General features: G+C 39.3%; 1 protein-coding gene across 1 annotated transcript; it reads left to right on the top strand.

Moving 5' to 3' along the window:
* On the top strand, positions 1 to 27291 carry MTNR1B (melatonin receptor 1B). Its single transcript, XM_013178069.3, has 2 exons — positions 1 to 308; positions 23105 to 27291. The coding sequence occupies exons 1-2, from the start codon at positions 92 to 94 to the stop codon at positions 23971 to 23973; spliced, it is 1086 nt and encodes a 361-aa protein (XP_013033523.2). The 5' UTR covers positions 1 to 91; the 3' UTR covers positions 23974 to 27291.

Genomic DNA, 27291 nt, shown 5'->3' with positions numbered 1-27291 from the left:
CGGCCGTTAAAAGCCTTGCCGCCCCGCCGCCCGCCCAGTCAGCGGAGGGAGGGCGGTGCGGGGTGGGCGGGTTGCTGCGCGCCGGGCGGCGATGCTGGAGAATGGCTCCCTGAGGAACTGCTGCGACCCGGGCGGGAGGGGTCGCTTCGGCTCGGCCGAGCGGGAGGAGGATGCGGCGGGCTCCCCGCGGCCCGCCTGGGTGGTGTCGGCTCTCTCTAGTGTGCTGATCTTCACCACGGTGGTGGACATCTTGGGCAACCTGCTGGTCATCGTCTCCGTCTTCAAGAACCGCAAGCTCAGGAACTCAGGTAAGGGGTCGAGCCCCCGGCAGGGGGTAGCGGGAGCCCAGGGGCCCCCAAAACCCCCCTATATTGGGGCTGATATGTGCAGGGTCCTGCCGGCGCTCAGCCCTGCCTAGCTGTGCCGTGCCCTGGCACTTAAGGAGGGATTGCAGGTCATTAAGCGCCTCTTAATGAGGCGTTATGTACTCTTTGTGGAGCTGAAGTGAAGCAAAGAGTGCCCGAAAGTATCGGAGGAAGAAAGAAGTTGCACAAAGCGTGCCTGTGAGGTGTCAGCCCGAGCCCGTGCGAGCTCACAGTGCTCCTCAGGGCACCGTCCTCTATCGGCTGCTCACCCGATGCCCTACAATCAGAAATAAAGTGTTTTTTTTCTCACTCGTGTCTATAATTTGTGTGTGCGTGCTCTGAAATGTGGCTCTGTGTGTTTCATTTGCTGAACTTTTTGCTTCCCATCCTTGCCGGGCTAGCTACACGTGCCTCAGATGACCAAACTCTGTACATAGTAGCAAATTCTTGGATTGACCTTGCCCTCCACCACCTTATCTTGTCAGGTTTGCCGACCTGCCAGGTGCTGGTGGGGTGAGGGTGCTTCCCCCGAAGTGCAGTGCTCTAACAAAGAGTCCTGTCCCTGCCTAAGGTCTTGTTGCACCAAGCAGCTGATGTGTGCTCGCTGCTTCAGGTCCTGGAGACCTTGCCTGGTGATGGGCATGCAGGTCTGGGTGACACAACCTTGCCTGAGGAAAGTCAGGTGCACGGGGGCTCTGCATTACATCTGTTCAACTTCGTGCCTAATTAAACAGCTGGGTGCTCCCTTATGGAGGGGGAGGAGGCATGGGGGGCTTGAATTTCCCAGTTCTTTTTTTTAGTGGGTTCCAATTCCTCCAGAATTCCATGTGCAGCGTGACTAGAGCTCCTGCTAAATAGGACTGTGTGCTCATGCTCTTGCTGGAGAGGGAGACTGGTCCCCAGCATCAAATCCTGGCCGAGGGGGAGCAGAAGAGGGACTTCTGGAGCAGTTTCCTTCATTCAAACCGACAGCAGAGGGAGGGTTGGGCTGGGAGTGTTTGCCTGGGACAATAAGGTTCAAGACTGATCAACGTGTTCCATGGCATCCTAAGACTCTTGAAATAGACATGGTCTTCTTATGTAATTCAAATATATACTAATTGAACTGCTTCTGGGGGCATCCCTCATGTGATGCCACTGACCCTATCACGACCATCTCTTTGTCTTTGATAAGTATCATGAAAAACATCAGGGAATCCCTTCTGTGTAATCTTCATAAAGTTAAATACCTCAAATAAACTGCCAGTTTTTAGCTCGCCATCAGGGCGAGATGGGTCTTGGGGATAAAGCTGAAAGAGGATAGTTTGGTAAATGTTCAGAGATCTTTCCAGAGAGAAACTCATAAAGAGGGAGCAGAGTGGTAGAGAGTTGTTTTAAGGGCTGTGGGTGGAGTGATGGGGGAAGGGGGAGGTGGTGGAAATCGAAGGCTGTGCCTGGGAGCCCTTAGCCTCAGATAAGGAAAGAAGATGGGCCCGCAGGTGGTCTTAGAGGTGCTTCTTTCTGAGCAGACGAGAAACAATGTGTTAGTACTAGCAAGAGAAGGGTATGTGGGAGAAAATGAAATGGTGAGGGGAAAATGACACACAAGGGGTTAGACTTGTAGGAAGCAGTGTCAGAGAGAGACTAGGTGAAGTCAAGTGGAGTGATTGTGAGAGTAGAGAGAGGGTCTGGATGACTGCAGAAACATGGTGCCCCTCCTTGAACACCTGATTCTCTTTGAAGAAGTTAATGACAGAGATTTTTGGATAGGTATGAGAGTATGGAACTTCAATTAAGCCTATGTTCTATAAGAAATAAGTTAAGCAGCTCTGCCAACTCCTGTAGTACAAATAGTAACCTTCCCTTCAGAAAGCAAATCAGGGCTTTATCATACTTCCAGGACTTATCAACACTATTCTCTCCTAGGATTTCCAAAGAAACCTGATAATTGCAAACAATTTAATTATACATCACTCTTCTTAAAATCAAAGCATGGTCAAAAGCTAATCTATTTTAATGCTGTTATATAATATGGGACACAAGAATGGAGTGAAATAAAATGACCCGCTACCCTTTCTGTTGGTAAGTATTATGCTCAGTAGGTGAGAAATGGAGAATGGGTAGGACTGATGTTTGTAGAGATTGCTCCTTCACTCCTTAAGCAGTGGGAATTTTGCCAGCCTTACAACAGGAAGATCATTTCATAGCATACGGAAGCCTCTTTCCCACATTTCAGTATTTTTGGAGGGGGAGGGGGGAACTTGTGCAGGCTTTTCTAAGTAACACACAGCATAATTGGTATGAATCAACATGCTTGTCTTACATAACTGCACCCAGCCTGCTTGTGAGAGGCTGAGCAATTTCTGATCTCTAAAAGTGACCAAATTTACATAAAGTAGTGCTTTTATCATTTCTAATTTTAGAGGGAAAGTAACTTGGTCCAATACATTAGAAAATTAAATAAAACTTTGTATATCAGAATGATGAAATAAATTAACCTTTCTATTTGACGTTGTGTACTGAATTTTCAAAAGAGGCTATTGATTTTGTGTGTCTTCATTTAAGTATGCCTAATTGGAGACAGCTTTTAAAGTGCTAAACTTTTCAAGTGCTAAAGTTCACCTGTGCAACAGTCACTGCTGGATGGTCAAGTGTCCTGAAGGTGTATCAAGTTCAAAATCACTAGATGATTTTAAGACTTTCAGGACATGCATGTAGCATATATTGTATAGCATAGCTATAGAACATTATGGGCTGGGGGAACAGCCTAATAGGATGCAATTCAGAAAGTAGGAACTGACCAGGCATCTCCTGTGGGAGGGCGATAGAGCAAACCGTTTGTATTTCATTGGCCTTAAAGCCAGCAGAAAACGGTGAGGTGAGAATTAGGCACATTCACCAATATAATTTCACAGAATTGTGCAGACCTGGGAACCAATATTTATTAACCTTGGTGCACTGCCAAAGAATGCATTAGTGGAAAGTGATATTTCTAGTGCATTGTGTCAACCCTTTTTACTCTCTTCCTCCACTATTTTCCTTTCTATATATAATAACTAACACAGTGAAATAAGACTGATATCTTTTCAATGGCAAGATGCTCTTACGATAGAAAATAAATAATTAATGGGGTTTTGTTCCCACCCATATGAACACAGCTATATTTGCATGTTTAATTAAATAATGACTGCATGTGTATGTGGCTGTTAGAGATGGACACAGTACTCATATGCATAGACATCTGCATGAAATGAAACATTTTTGCATACAGAATTGTAATTTTGTACTTGTCTTTATACTAAATAAAAATGTTTACTAATATAACCGAGTCTTGTACTCTTTTTCCTGTCTGTTTCCCTCTCTGTAGTCTTCACTCCACATTTCTGTCTGTAATATAGTTTTATCCACTGTTACATTCTGTTTCCAGTTATTCTTCATATCTTTGACTACGTCAGTTCTCTTTCCCTCCTGTATGCCTTCCCTATTATTATTCCTGTGCAATGGGATAGAGGACAGCTGTCTGCTGGGGAGGAATTTATCTTATGTAACTTTAGAAGACTACGGTGGAGATACCTGTTTCTGAGCTTCTTCCTTTAGCATCACCTTATAATCAGGGGAGAGGAAACAGAATTTTTAGTACACAGTTCAGGCATCTTATTTTTGGACATCTACATTTGAACAACGTGATTCAACTCACAATATTGTTCATTTCTCTCCATTAAATAGAAAGAGAATCAAGAGAAACTATTTCAGTGTAGACATCTACCTTTAGGTGAAATGAAATCAACTTACAATGGTTTCAGGTAGGACCATGCTAAGCAGAACTTTTGTACTCCTGACTTCTTGGACCCTGGATTTGTAGACTTCTTTTCCCTGGGACTGTGTGTGTGGTCAGCCAGCCTTCACATTCTTTCTCAGATTCAGGATCTCTAGCCTTGAGGCTACTCTATACTGAGGAATTCATGGGAACATGACTTCAATGTTCACAAAAGTTCATTGAACCCAACACTTAAATAAGGCTCTCTTATCATCTTATCGCATTATAATAATTCTGTGGTTCAAGCTTTTTTTTAATATAATTTTAAGTTTTCGCTTATTAGTTGCTAATTTATAGTGGGCTTTATTTGTAGAACTAAAATTGTCATTTAACTTGGATATATAATTTCTCTCCCTATTGAGAACTCTTATGCCGTCTTAATAGAAAACAAGCAACTATTTCCCTCTCAACCTTTGTTTTTCCACAGTAAACTAGCCAAATGCTTTTATTTTCCTTTAATTAAACAGACTCGTCATTTCCCTGATTGTCTTATACATTTCAATTTGCCTATACAAGCTGAATTTATCTTTATTGAACAAGAGAAGACAGAACCGATAAAAATAACAAAGATGAAGTACCACTAATACTTTCACCAAAATAATATTGACATCCCATTCTGTTCTGTCCTTCCCTGAATGGACAGAATAGACCTGATATGTCTTGAGACCACTTTTATGTGATAATATCATAGATGGCTCTTCTTGGTGCAGTAACTTGCTAATACAGGTCTTCTTTTTCTTATGCATTTCCAGTCCCCACAATCATTATTTCTTATCTGACCTCGTACCCCATACTATTATACTCTATCCACTTTCTACTCTTTTAATCCTCAAGAAAAAAAAAAAAAAAACCAACAACAGATCTTGACAATTCCCTATAGCAATGTGGGGTCCAAACTTTGTGTTAGAACAAAAATTCATTGGTTCTCTCTGTGTTCTGTGGCCTAACCCTTCTGAATCAAAGTTAGTGCAATGTAGGTTATCTCCCTCTGGTCTAACAATTTTCTTTCATTGCTATCCAGGCAGTGGTAGCAGCAGAATGTGTGGTAACATAGCAAATATGCTTCCAAAGCTAGATCAGTTTAGAGCAATTTTCCAGGTACAGAAAGTCCAGCTTTTATTAAGTAAAGATGATCAGGTTAGTAAGTAGAGCCTCCTTGTATAAACTTACATTGAATTTTATACCATTTGCTTTTACCTGCATCTTTGTTTCTTCCTTCCAAATGTTTCTGTAGCCTTGTCTGCAGTTAAAGTGAGATTAAAAAGCCCAAAGATTTCTCAATCCGTTCTTTCTCTCCAGCTAATTCCCCACCTATTTCAGGTGCTGTGTTACCACATAGGATATGATCATCAAATGGATCTTCTAGGGGGATTAATAGTATTTTCGTTTTCTCATTACTCCCTGATAATTGTCTTCCCAACTCATTGCAAGCACCATTCATGCAAAACGGAACAGCAAGTGTACCAGCACCAAGGAAGGAAGGGGGAGATGGGCACTAAAGTGCGGGAGCACCACGGCTGCAGGGGAGCCATGGCAAAGCTGCTGTCAGGGTGCATGCAGAGCAAAGCTCTCTGCCACAGGCTGGCAGAAATCAGCACTTCCCGACCAGGAAGAAGAACAAGAGAGCACATTCAGCCCTGCTTCAAACATCCCACAAGTAGCTCTGTCCTGTCAGAGCCCATGACACCATCTCTGAGATAACAGACATGAAAAAATTCTTGCTATCAAGTATAATCAATCTTTCTGACCTGCAGACACTTTTGCTTTATTGCAGATATGATAATTCCTCACCTAACAGAATGCCTTGTCCCGAAGCCCACCATTACTGTCCTTTTATAAACTGTAGCAAAATTTCTCTTCAGACCAGCAGCTGGTCTGAGTTGATTTTAAGTCTCTGTTCAGATTCCCCCTCCCCCAGTAAGTCCTCTGTCCTCCTTCCTTTTATGAATGTGGTGAGAGGGCACTTTATTTGTTCTACAAGTCTTTGCAAAGCCAATTCAGTTTAGGTTTTTGCCAGTTCCCACTTTATCCGTATTACTCTCTCTAGCAGTTTTCTTTGGTGGAAATCTTTTTCTGTTCCATCTATCTTCTTTTCTTGCACATGATATCTCTGCTGAGAAAACTTTTCCTGCATCTAGACATGGAACTTTTCCTTATATTTTTTTTTCCTTCTTTTGGATGCAAGTTCCAGATATTTATTTATTTGTATCTTCAATATGAAGAAATGCCAAGAAGCTTCCTTCACATTCAAGTCCCTAAGCTCCTCAAAATACTTGACTTCTCTTTCTTAAATAGCTTATTTATCCAAACGTGTGCTGTTTGTTTGTTTTTAACAGAGATAACTAAGAAGAAGTTTTGTTGGATATTTTGAGTGTTCAAAGTTAAAGCAGCTAACGCTACCAAAAACAACAGAGAAAGTACAAAATGTGTAAACCAAATTCTAGCACCTAAGGATTGGGATAAAATTCTAATCTGAAGCAGGTTATTGTACAACTGTAGTGTGCTTTGTATCTTCCTTCAAAGCACCTGGCAATACCATATTAGATGACAGCTCCAAATCTTTTTTTTTTCTTTTTTTTTAATCCTCTACAGAAAGTGATCTATTTATTGATAAATGAATAGGAAACATATCACCAAGATCAACTCCAAGATACTTCTATTTTAGGAAAAAATGTCAAGTTCTATTCTACTGGGTAAATGGAGCTATTGGTGTTCTTATCCTTAGAGGAAACAGAATAATAAGCATTTAGTTGGACTGGAGAGGTATGAGGGTTTACTTGAACCTGTAAGAGAAGAATCTAAGGATATATTTACACTGTGTATTTCAGTTGGCACAAGTTTACGCTGCTCATACTCTGAGCTGAAGGAAAGCCAAATGATGATGTAAGCGTGATGCTTTGCATGCAGTACCATAACCAGGCTCTCCATAGATCCAGCTCTAACACAGTCACACAGCCTTTTTTTTTTTTTTTCTTTTTTTTTAAATATCAGCTCAGTATGAGTAAGCTTGCTTTAATCTCCCTGAAACATACAGTGCAAACATACCCTCAGGGTTAAGAAATTAGAAAGACCTCTTGGCAGCTGAGAATGCAAATTCCTATGTCTCTTAGCAGCACTCCCTGTGCAGCCAGCTCTCTCCCGGACTCTGGACAGGCTTTTCCTTCTCAAGACTCACTGACTGCATGAGGCGTGACCTCCCTGCAGGAAAGCTCTATTCTTGGATGGACCAGCAGAAGATCTTCAAGGATTTATGGTGCTCTTTGACACAACTATCCAATGAGCTAAGAGACCAAATCTACTCACAGAGAGCCAGCACAGCTCATTTTAAAAGGCCATAATTTTTCAAGTATTCTTAGGAGACATATATTTACCAGGTGGCTTGAACCATTATGTTGAGGTTGCTATGGGAGACTATAGTCAATTCATTACATCAGTGACAAACCGTGCTCTGCCTCTAGGAGTAAATCCTACTCCTACTCCAACTCAGACTTATTCTGAGTAACATTATCTTTAGATATGCTCCAGATTTTAGCTTCTTCTAAATTAACATTTAGAAGCAAATACTGGTACCTAGATTTAGAGTGTCAAATACATTACCTTGTTCCCAAGAATACCTATGAGAACAGCTATATTATCCTGGGCTGATAAAACCATTTTTCTCCTTTGTGGAGAGGAAGAAAGGCTATGGTAGCATACATCTTCCTAAAAATCAGTCTGAGTGGTTGCTCTGGTCTTTAAACTTCCACCTTCATAGGGACATGAAACAAATTTCCAGCAAAAGCTAACAAAAATATGTCTAAATCACTGTGGGTGTAGCTCCATTGGGCTCTTTAACAAGAGTAGCTGCTTTGGTAGCTCTGGAGTCCTGCTGGTCTCGATACTGGTAGCAAGTGAGCTGTATCAGGCAATGTTTTCCTGACATTGCAGCTGAGTATGGGACAGTCATGTCTTGGTATGACAAGCGATGATGTTAGCCTAAACACATTCATTGAATGGCGTTATTGATCACTGGTATCTGGACTGTGTGATTCTTTCTTAATTATTTATTAGTTATAGAGATGTTTGATTATACTGTCTAATAAATTCTGCTTACACTATGTCTAGAGAAAAACATAGCCGTTCTCACAAAGATACTAATTTTATTCAGCCACTATTTATGGACTTTAACTGGGCTAATTTTCAGTGTTTAAATACCCATATGAAGTCTATACCAATATTGCATCACTTCCACAGGCATCGTATTCTTTCTGCTATAGAACAACATCTGTTCATCTGTTCTGTTAGACTGCTGTATTTGCACAGTGAGGGCAACACCTGCTGTCAGGAAATCACATGCAGCCACTGGAGTTAGCAGTCTAGCTAATAAGAAAAAATATCTGCTTAATACATCGGCCTTGTAAATATCATTATGTTAACAAAGTATAAATTCAGAGCTAACATTAAAGAGTAAAATATATCCCTGTATAAAAGACAGGGACCTATAAAGGACATCCTCATATCTCAAAGGTTGCTTAAAGCCTGCCTGAAATTCTCAGTGTCCTCTCATACTAAAAACAATTATTTTTTTTCCAATTATATCAGTATACACAATATTTAATTTGAGTTCAAATAGTGAAAAGGACCTTATGGTTATCACCTATGAATATTGTTATCTGATCAATCTAGGCATTTTTATTTCCTTCTGACTCATAGCTTGGACAGTCCTTTTCATTAAAGTAAAAATAATCTACTTTACTGAATGTTATCTGCATAGTTTAAAAAGAATGTGGCTATTTAATCTACTCACACTGTGATCCTGCCTGTGGTGAGGTTCATCAGCAATGTAGTCTTTAGGGCTCTTTTTTAGGATGTTCTTATAAGTAACCAACTCTATTCAGCTTTCCTACTGACAAATAAGAGAATGTTCTATTAGGACATGTTGCTTCGCTTCAAGATCAGACAAGATATATAGGTGGTGTAATCACTGTGTGCCAACTGGGAGTTATTTACGTGAACTACAACTTGTGGTTCTGAAACACTCTTGGGAATCTAAGTTGAAGATTGAGTGTTCCGGCAAATTCATTTGAAGTCAGATGTTACCCACTGGAATGCACAGAGTGCAAACTTTGGATTGTTAGAGAAGAAAAGTTTCACGCAGCACCTAAACTGGAATTTCTGTCTCCACTTAGACAAACCACCTGTGACTGAGTTTGCAAATGCAAAACAGCATGCAACTTTAACACACCTTTGTACATTCTTCCATGTTGTCCTTTAAAAATAAACAGCCATCCTTTTTAGATTCTCAGGTATAGTTAATTCCTATATTTTCTTAAAAGCATCTCAGCAAATCCGTTCTGATGTAGTAAAATGTACTACTACACTGCTCTGAAATAAAGCCACTCATCACTGCAGGTGTTTTTAGCCTCATTCATTGAGACTTATCAATTCTGGGTTCTGGCTTGAGGACTTCATCTCACACAGCCAAGAGCTAAGAATGGCATGTGTTACCCACCATATCAAATATAGAGGTTTGCACAAGGAGTCAGCAGTACACAACTTCTGGATAAGTATGAAATGATGTAATAGATTTCCCAATGTTGGATGTCAAGCTGTTCAGAAACTGTAGCCCCCACTTTACAGCTATGTGCAAGATTGCTTAACTCCATTATATACAGACTTAGAATTCACAAAACCCAGATGTCAATCTCCTTACAAAGGAATACTTGTATATATTTTGAAGCAGATTACTTTTTCCAAAGCCTTCCTACAGAAACTAGATAATTACACTATCCAATATGTAGTAGCTCCATCAAAGTTTATCATACATTCTGTTTTCAGTAAAATGCTATACTATTGGATTCTTTGTGCTTCTTTCATGAAATGTAAATAAAAATCATCTGCAAAGAATTGAGAGAGAAATACTTCAGAAACTCTAAGAAATGCAACTGTGTATTCTCTTTTACCCCCAAACACTGCCAGTACCACTGAGGCCAACAGAACTTATTTGAAGAGTTGAAATGGCTTCCATATCACTTCCAGAAATTTTATTTGTAATAATAATTTACAAGACAGATCTGTGGGTAGCATCAGCCTATGAGAATACGTGACATTTCTAATTATTTTCCTGTTCTTGGATGTCATTTTTTAGGTTAATTATATCATAACCTAAGCAAAGTTTGACTTAATTAATTCTTGGAAGACAAGCAGTCAATAAAATTACAGGATGCTGTAAGAAGGTAACACTTTTGATTCAGCATTAAGGTAAAGAATAGTAAATTAACTAATCCTGGAAAACATGTCCAAACATATGATGGACAAGAAGATGATTGGTAATAACCAGCTTGGATTTACAAGTGCCTAATTATGCTTATCCAACCCTCATAGCCTTCTACAAATACATGATCAGCTTGGTGGATGAAGAGAGAGCGCTAGATGTTGTCTATCTTGACTTTAGTAAGGATTTTGACATTCTTCGATAACATATTCTTAAGACTCGCTGGGGTTAGATAAGTGGACAGTGAGGTGGATTGAAAACTGGCTTAATGACTGAACCCAGACGGTCATGATCATTGGCAAAAAATCCAGTTGGAGACAAGTCACTAGTGGTGTGCCCAGGGGTTCACTCTTTAATATCTTTATTAATGACCTAGAAAATGAGGCAGATTGTACCCTCAGCAAGTTCACAGTGCACAAAGATGATCAAAGTAGCATATCGGAAAGGGTTCTGCAAACTGGGTAAGCTGAACCTAGCATTTGAATATCTAGATGAGGTGGGAAATTCTGGCCCTTCCCAAGCCAGTGGGAATTGGTTTTCAAAAGTCTTTTAGCTTGGATCCGGTGCTTCTTCCCTCTTTCTATGCAGCCCTCACCACACCCCACCCCCAGCCTCCCAGGTCTGTAAATTTTTCTTGGTACAGATTCTCTGTTTGGCTCAGACCATTATATCCAGACAGAGACTGTTCGGATTTTGCTGTCATAAGGAATGTGAGGAAAGAAGCACAATCAAAACAAAGTCCTACCTGCTCGAATCTGCACTAGGACCTGTTGTTCTGACCAAGGAACTCTATCTCTTTTTTAGTATGTCTTTTTTCTACCTATATAGTAACTGGTAGATTCTTAGGTGTCCTCTGCTATTTAGCGGGTCAAGTCTTTTTGTCTTTCCCCTATTCCCTAGTGAGAACAGTAAATGCGCTGTATACCTACTCCTACCTGGAGCAGGTACCTTATTGGAGCAGGTTATCCAGAGAGCCTGTTGAGTATCCATGACTGGGGACAGTGAAAACCTGACGGGACAGAGCCCTCAACAACCTGCTCTAGGAACACTTCTTTGAGAAGGCGGCTCGGACTAGATGATCTCCAGAGATCTCTTCCAACTTCAGTGATTCTCTGGTTATACGCTGATGTCTACCACCCTTCATTTAACTAGCTTACCAATATCATGACTCATGGGCTCAGAACAAACTGAGTATATTCCCAGTCTTTTTACAACACTTTTAGTGTCTCAGAGGAAAGACCTTAATTGAGGAAGTGATCATTACACACTTTGTTTAAAATGAGTTGAAACACGAACCACCCAATGCTTTAGAAGAGAATATATGATCACTTTTTATAAAAGCATTTTATTTACTCATCAGTTTAAATGTTGTTTACAAACCTATGAGTATCATTATAAGATGAATCATGTCAGTGTACTTTACTTTAAGACCTTTTTCCCAAAAGAAGCAGATGGCACAGACTGACAACAGCTTCTGAAGATATTCAACTCCATATGCATGTGCAATGATGAGGCCTTCTAAAAGCTAAGAATGAAAAGGGTAAGAGTTTTCCTTACTGAAAGGTTTATAATGGCTCTTTTAATCAAGTGTCATCTATTCAAGGTTGGACTAGATGATCTCAGAGGTCTCTTCCAACCTGAATGATTCTATGATTCTGTGATTTTATTCCTTGGCAAAATAGGAAACAGGAGAGAAAAAAAAAAGGGGATTTAAAAAAAAAATAGGAAAACAAGATCATAATGAAGGGACTCCAGAGAATGTTAGAAGTGTTGGGAACTTTTCCACCTGCATGATCCTAATATTAGATGTTTCTAGACACCATATTGACTGCGGTGTATCAGATGCCATTTTTAATAATTCCAAGATTGCCTTAGAATCCCCCACCATGTCTGGAAACCCCTAAAATATGTAGCAGCAATAACTAGTTTAGATTTGATTTCTTTTTGCAGCTGTAACTGGCTTGCATGTGTTTGTTACTGGTTGTGTGTCTGCCACATACTGCAAGTTATAGAATCCTAGAATGGTTTGGTTTGGAAGGGACCTTGAAAATCATCTAGTTCCACCACCCTGCCATGGGCATGGACACTTTCCACTAGACCAGGTTTCTCAAAGTCCCATACAACCTGATCATTATTAGGAGTCCCGCAGAGCAGTTGACTAAATCTTTGTGGAAATTACCACAAAAAGTCTTGATCTGAATCAAGTTTTAGGCTTCAGGGTTTTTGTTTGTTTTATTTTTTTAACAAAATAATGCACTACAAAATGCTACATATTTCACTTTTTGTATATGAAATACAACATAGAGTTGGAAGACTAAAAAAAATGTACATTATTAACAAAAATAGGTTATCTAGCAATTTATAGGGTCTGACTAGATTGCACCATAGTGTTTTACAGCTTTCCATATTGGACTCTGTCAGCAGCAAATGAGTTTTCGTACTTGCTGTTCTTCCTGTAGGTTTCCTATTCTTCCTCAGTTGAAGCAACCAACAGCTGTGATTACTTCAAGTGAAGAAAATTAAGCTGATATGTACTTACAGATGCAGGAAACACAACTTCTTTCATGTATTAGTGAAAAAAAAAAAACACTTTTGTTGTTGTTCAGTTACTGCACTCAGCAACTGGAGGTTTTTAAGTTGGGCCTATCACGGGTGCCCACAGTGGTAAGCTTCCCTTCATCCCCTACCTGAAAAGCAACTGTACCCCTAGATAGAGACATTCTCTTGGTAACAAGAAAGGCCTTTCACCTTCGCAGACTACAATGAAGGCAAGATCCTAACTGCAGTGTGAGGGCAGTTGTGTAAGGGAACTTCACCCCTATGATCACTGCAAAATGCAGCTCAATTGCAGGTGGATGAGATACAAAAAAGGGTATTGCCCCTTCAAATATTTTGTCAAAAAAAATGGGCTGGTTGTGTAGAGGAGGGGCTGGTAAGGATCTGAATGAGAATGTTGCACCATACAACTGAGATTGGCAAAACGTGGAGGCTTAAAAGGAGCTGTGTTTCTGAATAGTGTCACTGAAACCTAGTGTTCTCATCATAAAAGCAGGGCTATTGATACAGACCAGGGTCATAGCTAGCCTTGTACGTTTTCTTTAATTGTAGATGTAACCAAATACTCAGGGAAAAAATAAGAACAAAACAACCATAATAGTACTTCCACCCCTATGCTCTCAGTTTGTGATTCCTTGCAGCTCAGAGGATTTACTGAACTATGTTCTATCTGTTCAGTGACCTTCAATTTATATCTCTTTCAAGTACTTTTCCAGCCTTCCCTTGAATTTAAGTAAACTTTCTGCATCTGCAAGTTCCACTGTTAAGGAGTTCCACAGGTTTACTACCTATTGCAGCAACCACTCCTTTTGTCTGCTTTGAATCCTACTAACGTTACTTAATAGCTCTGACTCTTCTGTCGCCCCATTCCTCAGTACCTGTAACCCACTGTGGTGTTATTTTGGAGCAGTGTGCTGGACAGGCACACATTTTTTTGCAAGGTGTGCCTAATAGATGTGGTATTATCCAGTAGAGAAGAAAAAGGCTCATGAACCTTGAGTGTTCCTCCAAAGTTCTGTTTTGCGAGAGTCCCTGCATCTGTCCATCTGTCTCCCACCTGTTAAATCATAAGAATTTTTTTTTGCTTTCACACAGAGTGATAAAGAGCACTCTACAGTATAAGAGAGAACCTGTGTGTTATGGTTCCAGGGTGGAATTCTTGATTATAACCTAGAGAGAGACATGCAGGCTAACACCAGAAGAGCAGCTGGGCTGGTGAGTAGAGCACTCTCTTGGGACTATGGGAGACATAGTCTCAAGCCCTTTTACAAAGAAAGGGTCTTCTACCATAGAAATGTCCTAACCACTAAGGTAATAGCGGATTCTCTAGAAGAGACTGTCTTGCATCTTTGGCTACCCATTTTCTCTCAGAAAAAAACACACAGTACCAGGAAAGTTCATTCAGTCTCAGAAAGTATCAGAAATTCAGAAAAATATTTGTCACCCCATAAATGTACTGTCTGAGTAGCGATCATATTTTTGCTCTGAAAGAACACATTTTAAAAAAAAAATTTTTTCAGTGTTAATGGGTACAATTTCTGGTCTCTGGTTTGGTGAGCTCTGGTGCAGTAGGTGGCAATAGAGAGTCACCACCGTCCCTACTTGTTCTGAATAACTGCACCAGAGAAAGCACAGATTAGCAAAATTACAAACCTACAGGTTACAAAACTCAAGCGCTTACTAAGTTTTTAACAGCACAGCATTATAAACATTTTTTTGAACCTGCAGATGGCAAACTCAGAACAGGTACTAGTGATCCCATGTTTAACCACAGGGAGAAGTCTGGGCACACAGAAAAAACTGAAGCGTTGCTCACTTAAATTATATTAACACGTAGCTGCCAAGCATGCCAAAGTCATGATCTCAAAGGCATACTAATCAGCAGTGCAACTTAGGTGCCTCTTTTCATCACGACCATGTTGACAACTGAGACCTACAACTTACTGGCCTAAAATTCAGCTCCTTCTAATGTAGCTTCTAGCTTCAACTCATAGTTGCAAATGTAGAGCCAAGACCAGCCTGTCCCAGTCCAGCAGTCTGCTGGTCACTAACCTACAATCTTAAACTACTTTTTACATTCTGAGCTTCTAATCCTCTGAATCCTGTATTCTTTACATTGGCACACAGTTTGAAAAGGAGCGTGCAGAGCATTCTTCACTAAAATAAAATAAAGTCAGGTGTTTATTTATCTAAAAATGAGGAGTGCCTTTCTCATCTTCTGCATAACAGCGTGGAATCAGATTGGAAAAAAGCGTCATCCAGAAAGTGGATGACTAGGGTTTAAACCCTATTTGGTCTGGATTCCAAACTTTTCTGTGAAAACTACTGGGGAACACAGACTTCTGACTTTCAAGGTATCTAAGCCTGAATTTCTTCTGAAAAGAAAGCTCTCTCAAAGCCCATAGGTAGCTTCACATGAAAAGGATAACTCCTACAGTAAATTTTCTCCTTCTGTTCTGCATATAGTACTCCTAGCAATGTTAGAGAAATTCCCTTACACATAGCATAAAATAACTCAAATGCTCCAAACTCATCAAGTGTTTTAAACAGTTTCAGAGAACATGCATTTCCTAAAAAGAAATAAGCTGAACGTTCTATAGGTCAAAGGTCCAGCCTCGATTCACTGTTTATGTTTTTTTATTCCAGCCTCAATTCACTGTTTATGTTTTTTTATTTGTTTGTTTGTTTGTTTTGCCAGAATCTACAAAATACTGCAGTTGTAGTGAAAACTTATCACCTGTCCCTTCCCATTACATTTAGATCTGCAGTATATCCCACAAATGTCTGAAATCATGAAACAAAACTACAAAGGAGTGCATCACTGCTTTCAAAAAGTCATATTCAAAGAAAATAAAAACCTGTCTGACACTTTATTGGAGCATTATGGTAAACCTTCTGTTAGTAACACATTGTTGAACACTGCACTATTATCACTTGTCAGTAAATCAAAGATCACCATAGTGACTTGTAGTGTCACAGGGAATTCAAATGTCAGTCTGTGAAAGACTTAATCTACTACTTTGCCTGCTGCTGGTGTCCACTTCTGCTGCCTTCATTCCCACTGATATGTGTGGAGTTTCATCTGCATTGGGCAGTCAGGGTTATACAGTTCACAGGGTTATGATCTGGCTGAATGGCCAGGCTCAAAGTGTCATTGTGAATGGAGTTCAGTACACTTGGCAGCTGGTCACCAGTGTTGCTACCAAGGGCTCAGTATTGGAGACAGTTTTGTTTAATGTTTTTATTAGTGATCTGGATGAGGGAATTGAGTGCACCCTCCATAAGTTTGTGGATGATACCAAGTTAGCCAACACTGTTGATTTGCTTGAGTGTAGGGAGGCTCTGCAGAAGGATCTGGATATGCTAAATCAATGGTCCAAGCCCAGCTGTGTGATATCCAACAAGGGTAAGAGCTGGGTCCTGCTCCTGAGGCACAATAACCCCGTGCAGTGGTATGGGCTTGGGGAAGAGAGGCTGGAAAGCTGCCTGTCAGAAAAGGGCTTGGCTGTGCTGGTCGACAGCCGACTGAACATGAGCCAGTGGTGTGCTCAGGTGGGCAGAAGGCCAACGGCATCCTGGCCTGCATCAGAACTAGTGTGGCCAGCAGGACTGGGGAGGTGACTGTCCCCTTGTACATGGCATGGGTACTTGTATGTATCTTGAGTACTGTGTTTGGATTTGGGCCCCTCACTACAAGAAAGATATTGAGTTGCTTAAGTGTGTGCAGAGAAAAGCAACAAAGCTGGTAAAAGGACTAGAAAACAAGAGTTATGAGGAGTGACTGAGGGAACTGGGGATGTTTAACCTGTAGAAAAGAAGGCTGAAGGGAGACCTAATCACTCTCTACAACTACCTGAAAGGAGGCTGCAGTGAGTAGGGTGTTGGTTTCTTTTCTTGGGTGACAAGTGATATGACGCAAGGCAATGACTTCAAGTTGCACCAGGGGAGGTTTAGGCTGGATATTAGGAAGAATTTATTCATGGAAAAGGTGTTTAGGCATTGGAACAGGCTGCCTAGGGAAGTGGTGGAGTCCCCATCCCTGGAGGTGTTTAAGAGATATGCAGATGTGGCACTAAGGGACGTGGTTTAGTGGTGGGACTTGTGAGGTTGGGTTGATGGTTGGACTTGGTGATCTTGGAGATCTTTTCCAACCTAAATGTTTCTATGGTTCTAAGATTTATTCTTCCTAATAGATGGTGAGAAAAAAAAAAAAAAAAAGAAAAGTTGACACAGGTGATTTTAAACAGTTTAAGAGGCTGGTGCTTAAATGCTTTTAAAAATATACTGCGAGAGCTTAAATACATTTAAAAATACTAATCAAATAAGCCAAAAGTAGAGGGGAAAAAAATCAGTGAGGAAGATGAGACATCCACATTCTGTTTGTAAGTTCCAGTTTAATTTTCTTGATACTAACTATGTAATGCTCTGACTTCTGTGGTTTGTTATGTCCCAGATTAGCACTTGCTAATCCAGGGCTGTTAGTATCTGCAGTATCCCATGAACAACAGAGAATGAAATCATGGTGTAGGGTTAACACTCAGTCCCTGTTCTCTTTTCCTTCATCTGGGATGTAAGAAGCATCAGCCTGTTTCCAGGAGCAGCTAACATCTTCTGGCATGCTGTTTGATCCAAATTTACTGGGGACACTCTGGAAACAGAAACAAAAATCTATCCAATCCTTAGTTATGACTACTTACGTGGTGCCAGTTCTTCAGTCCCTCCAGTCATGTTTTTCTTTCCACATTGGGGCATGGAAAAGGTATTTAGGCTTGGGCCTAAAAAGATGACCCTGCACAAGAGAAATTCCATGCAATAGAGCTACATAGTTTCTATTATTAATACAGACAAGGGGAGATTAAGGAGGGACAGTCATCTTGGCTGAAGGACTGCTTGCTTTTTTCAGGTTTTTGCATAAGCCTCTTTGATCTCCATCCATGTCGGTTTAGACTCAAACAACGGATCAAATCAGCCGCTTGCTGTAATGGATCCTGGCTGACATGCCTTGGGATTAACACACTCCTATTTCTCTTTGTCTGATGGTAAAATCTGCTCCTTTAAAACTTGTAGGAGCTATGAAAGGGGGTTAGACTTTGATTTATTTTTTTTCTTTTATATCCAAACATAATTCTAGGAATTGCTTTTTTATTGCTATTGCTCTTGTTATATGGACCAAATGTTTCAATGATTCACATTCTTGTTAATAAGAGGTCTTTATTTATTATATCTTTAATGGTCTGATTAATGACTCCTTTAAGTCTATGGCAATTTTCCCATTAACTTCAGCAGTCATTAAGGATACTTAAAAGGCAGATAATTTATACCAACATAATTTAAGTAAAGGAAATAACATTGAGTTCAACATTATCAAAATAACATTTTGTTTCCATTTCTGGTAGTCAGAAACAAAAATTGTAAGCAACCAGCAACTTTCATACCGTGCCTCATATCAGGATCTTCGTTAGAAAGAGGTGATGTCACAACTGAGGAGGGATTTTGTATGCAAGTGGAATATCTTTTGCAGAACTTTGGAACTGTGATTGAGACTGTAAAATATATTTTTCCCCTTTAATGAATTACAGGAATGAAATAAAAGATTAGACACACCTTGTGTATTTTGTGACCATTTCAAAAAACAGTGGAAAAAAATACTGTATATGCTTAATGTTTATATATAAGTAACTTAAAGGTGGATTAAACCACACATCCCTGAAGTGACACCTTGTGCCTTTGACTAGAAGGCTGTCTGCAAACTGAGCCCAGATGCTATCTTTATACACCAACCACAACTAGAAAGCTATCAGAAGCCTTCCAGAACTCTCATTTTTAGATTATTTTGAGGACACGTTATGAGAGTCTGGCAGATGAATAAAAAAAAGAGGGTTGAAGAGTGAGCTAGCACTTGAGATATTCCTGTACAGTCTGTCAGTCTAACATTTTCTTGAGACTATCAATTACTGTGAACTTTGCCAAGGAATGATTGGCTGATTTTTGTTAAAATGATGAAACTCTTATTTACTTCATTAAAGTCAAGATCTTGCTGTTCTTCTTAATAGTATGGATAAATACCTTTAGGTAACTGTCAGGGTAATATCACAAAAAGCTCTGGTTTATATCACTCTCAGCCAGTATAAAAGGCTAATTATAGACACAGTGCTGGTTATTATAGAGGTTTTTAAGACCTAGGTCCAAACAAAAAGCTTTCCCAATAACATTCCACATGAAGACATAATGAAGTAAGAAGTCTGCAAGAGTAATTCTGAGTTTTCCCAGGGGAAAAGTGCTTAGATATGAAAATGGAGGGATAGAAGAAGTATCTGTAGTCATCGATCCTTGGTGTGTCAAAAAATATTCCACTACCTTACAGACATTCATTCACTTTCTGTCTTGCCTGTCCCTACTGCTTCTATTTGTTGCTACATTGTCCCAGGTTCCCCAGTAGGAGAGAAAGGAGCTCTATGGCATTTGTATAACCTGGTGGACAGAACACCAGTAGATTTTTCAATTAGAAATTAGAAATCAAAGACAATTACAAACCATCCGGACAAGTCAGCTATCAACATTTAGAACAGTACAAATATGTGTCTTTTTGAGTCCCTGGCTAGATATTTGGCTTCTGCTAGCTAGTTCTTGTAATTAAGTGGTCTTTCCATTCCAGTGAGCAAATGTGTTTCTTATAAATGAATATAATCTTCTATCTGATGAAACTGAAATCTAGGAGCTTAATCTATTGGGTAAATTAACAAACAATGATAATCATTCCAACGAGATGAGCATTCTGTGGTTTCTATTTTATGAGAGATAGCCAAAAGTTTCCTCTGATTATCTTATCAATGTCTTTGAAGTCATTCCAAATGCTGCTTCTTAGGTATATCAGGGAACATTTACTTTCTCTAAGCACTTTAAAAGCCTCTAAGACCTTTAATCTCCCAAAATGACGATGACATATTTTTTATGAATTAGTTTTTTTTTTTTTTTTTGTAGATTATTCATTTCAGTAATATAATATTAAACTTCATTCTGCAGTCAGACACATGGAAAAAAAAAAAACTTTGGACCTTACTTTGTGGTGCACAGTGAGAACAACCAAACTTGTAAACAGCTGTAAAAGTGACAAATTGCTTGAGGTCTTTATACATATTGCAATATCTTTCTTCTATGTTGCAAAGTGGTATATTATATTTTTGACAAGTTCATTGCTAACTGCCCCTATTCACGCTAGATGGAATTTTCAAGAAGTTCTAAACTACATACATAATTTGGAAAGTCACTTGCCTTCCAAATATGGTTGAAGGAGCTGCCTGCTCAGTTGATTTTGACTGAATACTTGTATTTTAACTATTAGCTGATGCTAGGAGGCCTGAGAGATTTGATATATTCATTTAATCACTCATTCTTGTAAAAAAACAGAAAAGAAAAGTTTGTTTCTCCTGACTTCTCTATTTTCTACTGTCAGATACAGTAAGAAAAAAGGGTAAGAGTAATCCTTGTTGCTGTGATGTAAGTAGATGCTGGTTAAGATACCCCTGTTCCTTTGTTAGTGTTGTATTTTACCATAGTTTTCATACGGCTAGAAAAGACCTTCAAAGTCATGTTTCATCGTTCCTGTGCTCGAAACAGGGGTCAGCTGGGCCAGTAGGCCAGTACTGAGAACTGTTTATTTAACTTTTTCTTACAACTTCCAACAGCAGGCATAAAGAAAGATGTTCCAGCACCGCCTTCTTCATGCCATTAAAATGTTTTTGTCCATGTCTAGACTGAGGTGTCTTTGTTGTAAATGAAGATCGTGCTCACTGCAGACACACGAATATATTACATCCTTCCTTTTTCACTTACTTGAAGTTTGTTATCATCTACCCCTCATTTTTCTCTCTAGTTTGTTCAATCTTTCCTCACAGATCATAAAACTAATAGATATTTGCTTTGCTCTAAATTAGCTCTAATTAGGATTTACCATGTCAGTGAATTGTAGCTGTGAAAACACTCGTGTGGCCTTGGAAGTATAAAGAGAGTGAGAGACAGGCTGCCAAATGTATAACAAGGAAACTTCTAAAACTGTACACCTGTCTTGAGATGAGCTGAGCTTCTGTGGCTATGCGTTGATAATCCCGCTTTCCATTAAGCTCCCTATCTGGTGTGGAAATTCTGATGCTCACCCCTTTCCTAAACTGTATGAGAGAAAAGAGGGTTCCCTATTCTTTCATTTTGATTAAACAATGTACAGATGCACAAGCAAGTGGAAAAAATAGTATACAAGTGAAATTCTGCCATTTTTTAAAAAGCAATCCTACAGGGTTCTGCGTTTTCTGTCTCCCATCTAATGGCCTCCTTATCCACAACAGTATTTATGTGCTTAAAATTAAATGTATGGAGAATATTTTGTTTGATGAGGACTAGAAAACTCAAAATTTGTAGGTTTAATCACCTAATTACTCTTTTTCAAAAAATAGTGTTGCCCACACAGTTTTAAAAGGTGTTGTGTCTTTTGCACTTCAGTTCATACTGTGAAGGATTTGAAGCAAAAAAGTGAGTTTGGGAACCAGAAATATGTTTAATGCTACCAAGAATCTAAAGTTCATACCACTCCTTTCTGTCTCCTGGGAAGTTCCTAGAGAGTTATTTCCTATTTTTCCAAGAAAGCAAGGGGGACACTACTTGCCATGGTAAGAACCTCATTTTTCAGGAACATAGTTTAATATCTCACTGTTTTATTAAAGTTACTTTAAGTACAGCATCCAGAAGTTTCAAACTGATTAACAGCTCACCATTTAAAGAGAGACAGTAAATTTCAACCATATCACTAAAATCTCTTTGAACATAATCAGCAGAAAATAATCTGAAGGCTCCTTCTATGCATTTGAATACTTTCTTTCTCTTGTAATTGCACATTTTTACCATGTGCATATAATTAAATATGCCTTTCTACAGGAGCTAATGAAGGCAATTCACTTTTCCTTAGTCAATCCACCGGCAAAATAACTGCAGGGTAGGACATTCATGCAGAAAATTTCTTTATTACAGTTTATTGTGTAGCAATTCAGGATATACTTAAAACAACGCATCCTTCTAATCCCTGTAGGCCTCGTCTTTATGTACCCTTGCCCTTGATAACTGTCAAGCCTGTTAGTTTTCCAGTTATAGATTAGAACAACATAGTAGCCTTCCTACCTGCAGCAATTTAGACCTTTTTCTTTTTCTCCTTTTCCATCCAGCTGCAAAGTTAGTGATACTGAAGCACCTCAGCACGTGCTTATGTAATGGCTCGTTGATGGTTATGTTTATTGTTTAAGAAGCAGTGTGGCCAGCAGGTCTAGGGAAGTGATTGTGCCCCTGTACTCGGCTCTGGTGAGGCCGCACCTCGAGTACTGTGTTCAGTTTTGGGCCCCTCGCTACAAGAAGGACACGGAGGTGTTCGAGAGAGTCCAGAGAAGGGTGACGAAGCTGGTGAGGGGTCTGGAGAACAAGGCTTATGAGGAGCAGCTGAGGGAGCTGGGATTGTTCAACCTGGAGAAGAGGAGGCTCAGGGGCAACCTTACTCTCTATAGGTACCTTAAAGGAGGCTGTAGCAAGGTAGAGGTTGGTCTATTCTCCCACGTGCCTGGTGACAGGACGAGGGGGAATGGGCTGAAGTTGCGCCAGGGGAGGTTTAGGTTGGATATTAGGAAGAACTTCTTTACTGGAAGGGTTGTTAGGCATTGGAATGGGCTGCCCAGGGAAGTGGTTGAGTCACCATCCCTGGAGGTCTTTAAAAGACGTTTAGATGTAGAGCTTAGTGATATGGTTTAGTGGAGGACTTGTTAGTGTTAGGTCAGAGGTTGGACTAGGTGATCTTGGAGGTCTTTTCCAACCTAGACGATTCTGTGATTCTGTGATTGAAGATCGAAATAGAAAGGAGAGTATAATCCAGTCACCGAAAGATCTGAAACATCCTGTTGCCATAGCTATTTCTGTGGTGGTCTAAGTAGAATGACAAAATTATTTCCCCTACTGACCTATTGGTGCTATATAGCTGCTGCTTGCTGACATCATCAATAATTTAATATTGCAGATATCCAAAATAAAGTAATACATATTTTTCTTGTTCACAACTACGCTTGCTTACAGACTTATGTCTATGTATTTTTCTTTTTCCCCTAGGTAATGCATTTGTGGTGAGCTTGGCTTTGGCTGATCTGGTTGTGGCCTTGTATCCATACCCACTGGTGCTCTTAGCTATTTTCCACAATGGATGGACTTTGGGTGAAATGCACTGTAAAGTGAGTGGTTTTGTGATGGGACTAAGTGTAATAGGCTCTATTTTCAACATCACTGCAATTGCAATAAACCGATATTGCTATATATGTCATAGCTTTGCCTATGACAAAGTGTATAGCTGTTGGAACACAATGCTCTACGTCTCCTTAGTCTGGGTATTAACAGTAATTGCAACTGTACCAAATTTTTTTGTTGGCTCTTTAAAGTATGATCCACGCATCTATTCATGCACATTTGTTCAGACTGCAAGCTCCTACTATACAATAGCTGTTGTGGTAATTCATTTCATCGTCCCTATCACCGTTGTGAGTTTCTGCTACCTTCGAATTTGGGTTTTAGTGCTTCAAGTTAGAAGACGAGTCAAGTCAGAAACAAAGCCGAGACTGAAGCCAAGTGACTTCAGAAACTTTCTTACCATGTTTGTGGTTTTTGTGATTTTTGCCTTTTGCTGGGCACCTCTGAACTTCATAGGACTGGCTGTAGCCATCGATCCTTTGGAAATGGCACCAAAAGTTCCTGAATGGTTATTCATTATAAGCTACTTCATGGCCTATTTCAACAGCTGCCTTAATGCAATAATATATGGACTTCTTAACCAGAATTTTCGAAATGAATACAAACGAATTTTAATGTCACTGTGGATGCCAAGGCTTTTCTTCCAGGACACATCCAAAGGAGGAACTGATGGTCAGAAGAGCAAGCCTTCTCCTGCTTTAAATAACAATGACCAAATGAAAACTGATACTTTGTAAGTGTGTGATAGTCAATGCAAGAGTCTGTCATGGAGATCTCCAATAATATAGTTGTAATGTTCTCATCATTCTTGCTTGCTTGGGGGCTTTCCATTTGGATAGCACTTTGTAATATTGTCTTCTTGATAAAGCACATTGCTCTCAGCTCATAATTTATACAGGATATCAATTGAAAATACATTTCAAAATTAAAGTAACAAGTGAGTGCAAGCTGTTTTAGTTCTGAGAGCTGAATTCTGCTCCGAGACATGAGGCATTTTTTTCTCCAGGAGGAGCTTTGTGTGGTTTATCCAAGGTCAGGATTCAGGTCTTACAAGGTGCAGTGAAGGTACTTGTCTATAGGGATACCAGCTTGTCCAAGATGCAGAGTAATATTCTCCTTACTATTTTAACTGAACAGAGCCAGGCTCTTTTCAGTGGTGCCGATTGCCAGGACAAGAGGCAATGGGCACAAACTGATACACAGGAGATTCCCCTCTGACCACCAGGAAGCATTTCTCTACTGTGCAGGTGACAGAGCACAGGCACAGGTTCCCCAGAAAGGTTGTGGAATCTCCCTTGCTGAAGATCTTCAAAAGCTGCCTGGACATGGTGCTGGGCAGCCTGCTCTGGGTGTCCCTGCTTGAGCCATGGTTGGACCAGATGAACCCAGAGGTCCCTTCCAACCCCAACCATTCTGTGATTCTGTGAAAGGGTGAAACAGATACTCTATTTTCATGCGTAAGCCAAACATCAGATTTCTGTGCATGTACTGGTGGCAGTAGTTGTATCTTTGAATCAAACTTGTGAATTGGAGAGAAGAATGTTGGTATGATCACAAATATTAACATTTCCTGACAGTTTTTTGTTTGTTTGTTTCTTTGTTTTAATTACATACACTGTATTCCCCATCTCAATGTATTTACTGTTTATCTTCTGTAGTTTATTTTATGGGAGAGAATATAATACAAGTGTTTGATTTCTTAAACATATACTTTAGGCAAAATTCTTCCTTTAGAGAAGAATTAATTTTCATTTTGCCCCATTTATTTTTCCTAAAAATATACAGCTAATATCATCTGATGCACTTTGACATACCTGACACATTTGCAACATGCTGGAAATTATAATCTGGAATGGCAACAGGATGCCAAGCAGGATACCCTGGATGACACTAGACTCCAGTGTGTGGCCAAATGAGGAAATCCTTTTGATTATAACTGCAACTTAGATACTTGCCTCACATGTAAAGGTAATCTTGAACAAAATCCACCCTTGGTGTCTAAACTAATGTAACCTAATGTAGACTGATGAGTAATGCAAACTCTGTGAATAGATATATAAAGAAATGTAACTATTTTCTCTAGATTAAAGGTCTAGAGATCTACAATCCACTACAAGAAGTTATTAATTAGGACCTATGACAATTTGTCAGGTAACTTCAGCTTGAAGAAGAGAAGACTCCAGGGCAATCTCATAGCAGCTTTTCAGTACTTAAAGGGAACTTATAAAAATACGGAGAGCAACTTTTTTCTTAGGCAGATAATGGTAGGACATGGGGGAATGGTTTTAAACTAAAAGAAGGGTGATTTAGATTAGTGATTAGGAGAAAATTCTTCCCTCAGAGGGTGGTGAAGCCCTGGAACAGGTTGCTCAGAGAAGTTGTGGATGCCCCATCCCTGGAGCTGTTCAAGGCCAAGTTGGATGAGGCCCTGGGCAATCTAATCTAGTCTGTGGTATCCCTGCCCATGGCAGGGGTTTGGAACTGGATGGGCTTTAAGGTCCCTTCCGACCCAAACTACTTTATGATTCTATGATTCTATGACCCTTATGCTGGTATTTCCTCAACTATCCTAAACGAAGCTTATACAAATAATTGTTCAGAGAAAGAAGTGCTTGAAAATTTGATCCTTCTTCACAAACGATAGGATATTGTTGAAACAATTCTAAATTATTACATGTGGATTCTACACCACGACATTTCCTGAATGGGATCCTGCGCTGCCTGGTGGCCACAAAATAAATGTAAATGTAATGTGACAGATACTGCTACCTAATGAGTGCTGACATGTGGACAATAACTCATGCCGCTTAAAGTAAGTTTTTATATTAGGCATTACTCCAAATAATTGTATTTGATTTGACCTGGAAATCAAAAAAAATTATAAAATTTAAATTAATTTAGATGACTAAATACAGCTCTTCCATGCTGAAACCTCTTTATGTAACAGTATTTTTTCATACTGTAATGTATCCATTTACCTACATAAAATGCCTTAAATTATTTTTCTCCCTTCACTTATTACAATTCAAAATCCATTTTCCTTCAATTTATATTCAAAGAAAAAATTATAAAAGCAATTTAAAATATAACTAACCATCAATATAGGTGATAAGCTTATAACATGGTTTGAAAGTATACTCAGGAAAAATGTATCAACTTTGTACAGATTTACGCATCTTTGAGGAAGTTGTTATTTCAGTTATAAAGACTAAGAAGTATTTCTACCAGCAGACATAGATACATTAAGCAAAAGAAGGAAGAAAGTCATAGACCCTATGTTCTGCACAGCTAACTAGTGAAGGCAAAACCAGGGCCTTAGGGACAAAGTCTGTTTGTAGAAAATGTGGTATGTTTTCAAATACTTAATTTTATCTTTATTAAAAAGCACTGTATTTTGTGTTTATTAAAATAAATACTTGTATTCTAGATTTTTTTCTTACAATAGAGCTCTATTAGAAGAAAACTTGTCCTTATGTACGTGGGTGAAGACCACTCCTAAATCCTATTTCAGTAAAGAGGGAAATGGAGATGTGGTAAAGTCTAAATCAGATTGAAGAGATGCAATAGCTTTATGCTGTCTCTCTGTGCAAGTGAAAATGTCATGCTCAAGGAAGAATTAAAACTAAGGCTAAGGATGCAATCATAGTGGTGTTGACTTCGGTGAGATCAGGTTTTCGTACCAAATTATTGGCTAAATAGAACAAATCTATCTGGCTCTTTCTCAGGGGTAGAAACGCACTCCAGTCTCTCCATTACTTCTTTTAAGTACATATTTGGATTAAAAATGTTTACTTTTATTTCCTGATCTTATTTTTAAAGAACTGCACAAGTCTGGGAATTTCACAATGAATGAATATCTGTGGAAGATTGTATGTATTTCTTTATATGTATATAACAACATTTTCATCATCTGAACAATTTCTGTCATTTAAAGACATTTGCAGACTTAATGGAAATTATGGAAGACAATTTATTTTCAGTCATCTGTTGATATGTTGCTATTTTATGTGTATCTTGCACATGGTCTATAATAATAAATCAAAATTTTGCATCAA

Source organism: Anser cygnoides, chromosome 1 (genome assembly GCF_040182565.1).
Source record: "Anser cygnoides isolate HZ-2024a breed goose chromosome 1, Taihu_goose_T2T_genome, whole genome shotgun sequence".
Lineage (NCBI taxonomy): Eukaryota > Metazoa > Chordata > Aves > Anseriformes > Anatidae > Anser > Anser cygnoides.
This window is presented reverse-complemented; position numbering and strand designations above follow the sequence as displayed.